This window comes from Neovison vison, chromosome X (genome assembly GCF_020171115.1).
Source record: "Neovison vison isolate M4711 chromosome X, ASM_NN_V1, whole genome shotgun sequence".
Taxonomy (NCBI): Eukaryota; Metazoa; Chordata; class Mammalia; order Carnivora; family Mustelidae; genus Neogale; species Neogale vison.
In genome coordinates, this window is record NC_058105.1 from 83,077,722 (window position 1) to 83,085,465 (window position 7,744).

The following is a 7,744-nucleotide window of genomic DNA, read 5'->3' on the forward strand; positions in this document are numbered from 1 at the left end:
CATGGTCAATGCTGGTGTGCTATTTGGCACTTCAGTCAACTATCAGGTTCGCATATTGCTTTTTAAACTGTCCTAAATAGTTTCATGGCTCTGTGTTGCGCATAGGCAACTCTATAGTAAAGCCCTTAGCTTTTGAATAATTTCTTTGTTCTCCCCCTTCCCCCACACCTGCGCAACTTCCCTCCCCGCTCCGCGCTTTTCCACAATCTATGCAGAGTTTACCGTTTAGAAGTAAATCTAAATTTCTTTTAATCTTAAAATGGCATAGATTGTATTAAACAGAACATAGATTTAGTTACACTTGGGGGGGACGAGCAGAGGAAAAACATTAAATATTAAATATACGCCTCGTCTTAAGACCCTCCCCTGTAGAAACGTTAAAATAGGGTGGAGTAGAAAGGGGAGGGCGGAGGCGGAGAGGGGATATGCGTTTCAGGATACAGGAAATACGGTAAACGCGAAACCGGGAGGAAGCTCTGTGCCTGGAAGGGACCGGCCGCCATCTCAGGTTTCGGCCTCGCTGGGCCCACCAGAGAGAGCGGACGCCCCGTATTATAATCCTTATGGGGGACCAACCTTGCGCCTCCGGGACATCCACGCTCCCACCTGGAAATACGCGAGAAACCAGGCCTCCAAAAAAGCGCTGTCTCCTAGCTCCACGGTGGGATTATCCTGAAGGAACCCCCAACGGAGGTAGTAACCCTCTCCCCTCCGCACCCTCTCCTGCATCACCCGGCCTGAAATCTCACCCTCCTCCTCCGGAGAAGTAGTAGAATATACTTCTCCCACCCCAAACCAGGTCAGAGTCTTTCTCATCTTAAACATCCAGGCTCTCTGCAACTTAATTATGCAATTTCCCAGATCTCTTCCCTCTTTCTCTATTCTTTCCACGATTTCAAAGTGGAAAAACAAAACAAACAACAACAAAAAAGGGGGCATTAAATAGCTCTTTCACGAAATATGTTTGGGTGAAATTATGGATATTTATGGACATTAAGTAGTTATTTTTAATATATTAACTGTGATAATTATTATATTTTTTAAGAACTAGATTTAAATCTTTTGATATGCTTAAAAGTAATTCAGTGGGGCCGAAGTGGGGTTTTACAAACAAAATGTTCATGATTTGATCATGAAACTGGGTGATTCATTATGCTGTTCCCACTATTTTTGTGTATATCTGAAACTTTCCCATTTTAAAGTCATTGGTTCAAGATCAATAACATATGGAAGGCCTCATTCATGTGCTAACAGGCCTAATTCCTGTGGTGACAGTATTCTTAAAGTCTCAAGGAATGTATGTGTCTCTGTGTGTGGCAGGAAAATTTACCAAGTTTAAAAAAAAAAAAAAAAAGTTACGCTGTGTAAACCCAAGTGCTTGTTTGGGGTATGCAGGGATCACTCAGGATGGACAAAGCCATTCTGCCTGGTGGTAATCATGACCAATCAAAAAGGAAAGGGAAACTTTGGGTGGGCCTTAAAGGATGAGTGACATCTGTCTTGTGGAAAGCGAGAGAATGCTTTTCAGGCCTGGTGTTTCCAGTACAAAAGCCCCAAAGCAGCCTTCTGTGAAAAGCTTGGAGAAGCAAGAAGCAAGGAGAAAGACTTGGAGGTGCAACAGAGTGTTGTAGGACCTTTAATGTTATGCTAAAGAGTATGTAGTTTAGTCCAAAAGTGGTGGTAACCGTTGAAGATTTTCAATCAAACGATATATTTTAGGAGTCCAGTTTTTACTATCAGAGAAACAACCTTTTATTTAGATGACCTAGAATGCAAAAAAGAAAACCAAATCTGACCCAAGCCTCACAGATTCTTGTAATCCAAGGAAACAGGGCATCCTTTCTTCATTCATGCAATAAACCTTTACGGAGCCCTTGAAAAGGACTAGGCATTGTGCGGGAAACTGTAGGGAATGGATGACAAGGCATAATGCCTGGTGAATAGTAGGAGTGAAACAGATATTTGAATAAAAAGGTCAATAAGTGCTAGGTTAACAGTGGAAACTAAGGAGGCTCTGGATTTAGGACTTAGAGATAGTGCATAGAAAAAAAATGAGCTCTGGTTTTGCTTGAAAGCATCATCCAGTCATTCATTCGTTTACACTCTGATTTGCCTCAACTCTACTTCAATGTCCAAAAGGATAATGGTTGTAGGGGGTAGGACATAGGAATAGCAGTGCTCAGATTCAAAACAAAGGAGGTTGTGCAAGGCAAAAAGTTCAAGAGCTACATAATTTCCTCTAGTGATTCAAATCATTGAAAATAGTAATAATAGCACATATTTACTGAACATTTTTATGTGCTAGACCCTGTTCTAAAATACTTCCAATATTTATGTTCTTAATTTACAATAGACCTCTCTTAATAATATCCATTTAACTGTTATACAGGAATATTATTATACAGAAATATAGAATAATATTTCTATTATATAGAAATGAGAGCATGGTGGATAATAAGGACTTGAGGCCAGGGGAAAGAGATGGACCATAACAGAAGAAACCATTTTGCCTTACTTTATTATTTTTCAGTCTCTGAGGGATTGCAGAATGACTCCATTTCCTTGGTGCATTCATAAAATGCTTCATCTAGTGAAGAAAATGAAGATTATTGACACTGCTGCCCTGCTTTTTTCTGATGTCCTGCACCAGGTAATTGTGTTTTTTAAGGTTATTTGTTTACAAAAAAACTTAGTAAGGGAGGAAGAGTAATAAGAGTTATAAAAAGAAATAGCCAAACAAACAACAAAGCTAGCACCAAATGGTAAAATAGAAACTTACTTTCTACATTATATGAAACCATATATACCATATAATAATAATGTAACTTATAAGCTCCTTTGTTAGATTCACTCCTAATTACCTTACAGTTTTTGTTGTTACTGGGAAATGTATAAATGTGTTTAAAACCACATTTTCTGAGGTGCCTGGGTGGCTCAGTGGGTTAAGTCTTAGCCTTCTGCTGAGGTCATGATCTCAGGGTCCTGGGATCGAGCCCCCACCCCATCGGGCTGTCTGCTCAGTAGGGAGTCTACTTCTATGCCGCGGGCACCCCCCCCCCCCCCCGTCTGCTTGTGATCTCTGTCTGTCAAATAAATAAGTAAAATCTTTAAGAAAAAATTTTAAAACCCCACATTTTTTAATTTTTGGCTGGTAAATGGGGCACCTGGGTGGCTCAGTGGGTTAAAGCCTCTGCCTTCGGCTCGGGTCATGATCTCAGGGTCCTGGGATCGAGTCCCGCGTCTGGCTCTCTGCTCAGCAGGAGGCCTGCTTCCCCCTCTCTCTCCCTCTGCTTGCCTCTCTGCCTACTTGTGATCTCTGTCAAATAAATAAAAGAAAATAAAAAAATAAAAAAGTAAATGGGAATAATTGATATTTTTGTATATTGATTTTATATGCCACGATCTTTCTGAATTCTGTTTTTTTCTAATAATTTACCGATTTTCTGAGATTATCTATTATATTGTGAATAATGGCAATTTCTCATCAATATTTATTTTTTAGCTTGTCTTACTATGAAGCTAGGATCTTCACTACAATGAGAAAGAGTAACAGTGATAGCGGATTTTCTTCTCTTGCTTTTGAATTTTCAACGGAATTACACAAATTGTTTCACCATTTTTAGATTTGTTTCTTCAGGATAAGGAAGTTCATTTGTAGCCTTAGTATGCTGAGACTTTTTAATTATGAAGGAATATGGAGTTTTTCTCCATTAATTTGAGAGTGTGACCATGTGATAAACTACAGTAATCAATTTTCTAATGTATTTTCTGATATTGGTTTCATCACCCTCACCATTGAATATTTTGTTTTTAAATTTTTTGCTTTAATCTTTATTATTTTCTTTACTTGCATTATATTTGCTCTTTTTCAAATTTATCTTCTGGACTTTTAGCCCAGTAATCATCAAGTTCTTCTTCAAAATAAGAATTTATGACTATAAATCTTCCACTGCATATCATGTTAAAAGGATTTCACAGATTTTTATATGTAGTGCTTTATTGTCATTCAGTTGTAATTTCTCTTATGACTTCTTATTTGACTCATAAATTTGTTTAATTTGCAGATACATGGGGCTCTTTTGTAAAAATCAGATCATGAAATCATTAGTCCAATTACAATTAACTTCATCTTATTTTCCAAAAAAATCCCACAAAACTTCAACTTATTTTCTGCTTTAAAATATCTTTCTGATAAGAAAAAGCAAAATTATATATGAGCTTCTCATTCTAAAAGATTTTAGCCATATAAGATATTTCTTTCATTAACTACATGGAAATGTATGTGCATGCTATTGAATGATGGAATTATTCCTGGTATTTATATTTGAGTTTTTAAACTTTTTGTATATTTTTTTGTTGTTTGTTGTTGTTCTTTTTTTAATCTTTAAAAAAATTAAATTTTATTTAAATTGATTTAAATTTTTATTTAAATATATGTTAGTTAACATATAGTAAAACATTAGTTTTAGGAAAAGAATTTAGTGATTCATCACTTACATATAATAATACCCAGTGCTCATCACAAGTGCCCTCATTAATACCCATCAACTATTTAGCCCATACCCCAACCACCTCCCTCCATCAACCTTCAGATTATTATTCTCTATAGGTAAGATTCTCTTATGGTTTGCTTCCCTCTCTTTTTTTTTCCCCCTTTCTATATGTTTATCTGTTTTCTTTCTTAAATTCTACATATTAGGGGCGCCTGGGTGGCTCAGTGGGTTAAAGCCTCTGCCTTCGGCTCAGGTCAAGATCTCAAGGTCCTGGGATCGAGCCCCGCGTCGGGCTCTCTGCTCAGCGGGGAGCCTGCTTCCCCTCCTCTCTCTGCCTGCCTCTCTGCCTACTTGTGATCTCTCTGTCAATAAATTAAAAAAAAAAAGAAATTCTACATATTAGTGAAATCAATGGCAAATGGTATTTGTCTTTCCCTGACTTAATTCACTTAGCATAATATACTGTAGCTCCATCTACATCATTGCAAATGGCAATATTTTATTCTTTTTGATAGCTGAGTAATATTCCATTATATACATGTACAGTATATGTGATATATATACATATACCACATCTTCTTTATCCATTCATCAGTAGATGGACATTTGGGCTTTTCTTGTCTGGCTATTGTTGATAATGCTGCTCTAAATATTGAGGAGCGTGTGCCTCTTCGAATCTGTATTTTTGTATCCTGTGATTAAATAACTAGTAGTGCAATTGCTGGATCATAGGGTAGATCTATTTTTAACTTTTTGAGGAACCTCTATACTAATTTCCACGGTGAATGCACCACTTTGCATTTCTTTTTTTTTAAGATTTTATTTATTTATTTGACAGAGAGAAATCACAAGTAGATGGAGAGGCAGGCAGAGAGAGAGAGAGGGAAGCGGGCTCCCTGCTGAGCAGAGGGCCCAATGCGGGACTCGATCCCAGGACCCTGAGATCATGACTCGAGCCGAAGACAGTGGCTTAACCCACTGAGCCACCCAGGCGCCCCACCACTTTGCATTTCTATCTACAGTGTAGGAGGGTTCCCCTTGCTCCACATCCTCACCGATATCTCTTATTTCCTGTGTTGTTAATTTTAGCCATTCTGACAGTTGTGAGGTGGTGTATCATCATGGTTGTGGTTTGTATTTCCCTGATGATGAATGATATCGAGCGTCTTTTCATGTGTCTGTTAGCCACCTGTATGTCTTCCTTGGAGAATCTGTTCATGTCTTTTGCCCGTTTCTTAACTGATTATTTTTTGGGTGTTGAGTTTGATAAGTTCTTTATAGATTTTTGATAATAGTGCTTTATCTGATATGTCCTTTGCAAAAATCTTCTCCCATAACATACATTGCCTTTTAGTGGTTTTTTTGGTTGTTTCATTTACTGTGCTGATGGTCTTTATCTCGATGAAGTTCCAGTAGTTCATTTTTGCTTTTGTTTTCCTTGCCTTTGGGGATTTATCTAGCAAGAAGTTGCCATGGCCAAGGTCATGGAGGTTGCTGCCTGTGTTCTTCTCTAGGATTTTGATGGATTCCTGTCTCACATTGAGGTCTTTCATCCATTTTGAGTGTATCTTTGTGTATGGTGTGAGATAATGGTCTAGTTCATTCTTCTGCAATGTGGCTGTCCCATTTCCCCAGCACCATTTATTGAAGAGACTGTCTTTTTTCCATTGGATATTCTTTCCTGCTTTTTCTAAGATTAGTGGACTATAGAATTGAAGGCCCATTTCTAGGGTTTCTATTCTGTTCCATTGATGTATATGTCTGGTTTTGTGCCAGTACCATACTGTCATGACTACAACTTCATAAAACTCGAAGTCCAGCTCTGCTTTTCTTTTTCAGGGTGTTGTGGGTATTCCGGGTCTTTTGTGGTTCCATAATTGTTCTGGCTCTGTGAAAAATGCTGGTGGTATTTTGATAGGGATTGCATTAAAATTGTAGGTTGTTTTGGGTAGTATAGACATTTTAACAATGTTTCTTTCGCTCTATGGGCATGGAATGTTTTTCCATTTATTTATGTCCTCTTCAATTTCTTACATAGGTGTTCTATACTTTTCAGAGTACAGAACATTTACCTCTTTGGTTAGGTTTATTCCTAGGTATCTTGTGTTTTTTGGTGCAGTTGCAAATGGGATTGATGCCTTGATGTTGGTATATTTTTTATTACTGATATAATTTCTTTGCTGATTATGGTCTATTCAAATTTTTTAATTCTTCCTATTTTAATTTTGGTAATTTGTATGTTTTTAGGAATTTTTACATATTTTCCAGATTGCCCATTTACTGCATATAGCTTTTTATAATATTCTCTTATAATTGTTTGTATTTCTGCAGTATTGGTTGTCATCTCTTTCATTTGTGATTTTATTTATTTGCTCCTTTCTCTTTTTGATAAGTCTGGCTAGGGAGTTACCAATTTTCTTAATTCTTCTAAAGAACCAGCTCTTAGTTTCATTGATCTGTTCTACTGTGTTTTGCTTTCTGTTTCTATATCATTTATTTCTGCTCTAATCTTTATTATTTCTCTTCTTCTGTTGACTTTAGGCTTTATTTCCTTCTCCTTTTGTAGCTCCTTTAGATATAAGAATAGGTTATATATTTGAGACTTTTCTTGTTTGGTGAGGTAGGCCTGTATTATAACATACTTCTCTTAAGACTGCCTTTGCTGTGTGTTTTCATTTTCATTTGCTTCCGTGTACTTTTTAATTTCCTCTTTATTTCCTAGTTAACCCATTCATTCTTATTAGGATGTTTTCTCACCTCCATGAATTTGTGGTCTTCCCAAATTTTTTCTTCTGGTTGACTCTAAATTTTGTAGCATTGTCGTCTATTATGCACAGTATGATCTCAATCTTATTTGTACTTGTTGAGGCCTAATTTGTGACCCAGTATGCCATCTATTGTAGAGAGTGTTCTGTCTGCACTCAAAAGGAATGTGTATTCTGCTGCTTGTGGATGAAATGTTATGAATATCTTTGTTAAGTCCACTGGTCCGTGTGTCATTCAAAGCCATTGTTTACTTTTGATTTTCTGCCTAGATGATCTGTCCATTGTTCTAAGTAGGAGTATTAAAGTCCCCTAGTATTATTGTATTATTGTCACTGAGCTTCTTCATGTTGTTTGATTTACATATTTAGGTCCCAAGTTGGGGGCATAAATATTTACAATTGTTAGAAATTCTTGTTTGATAGGTCCCTTAATTATGATATAGTGCCCTTCTTCATCTCTTCTTACAGTCTTTGGTTTAAAATCTA

The 7,744-nt window shown here is 37.0% G+C and overlaps 1 protein-coding gene across 1 annotated transcript; it reads left to right on the forward strand.

Moving 5' to 3' along the window:
• The first annotated feature begins 413 nt into the window (after window positions 1–413).
• On the forward strand, window positions 414–4,154 carry LOC122897402 (negative regulator of P-body association). The gene is made up of 3 exons (XM_044235628.1): window positions 414–799; window positions 2,531–2,650; window positions 3,503–4,154. Exon 1 carries the CDS (start codon window positions 564–566, stop codon window positions 768–770), a length of 207 nt encoding a protein of 68 aa, XP_044091563.1. The 5' UTR covers window positions 414–563; the 3' UTR covers window positions 771–799; window positions 2,531–2,650; window positions 3,503–4,154.
• The last annotated feature ends 3,590 nt before the right edge of the window (window positions 4,155–7,744 follow it).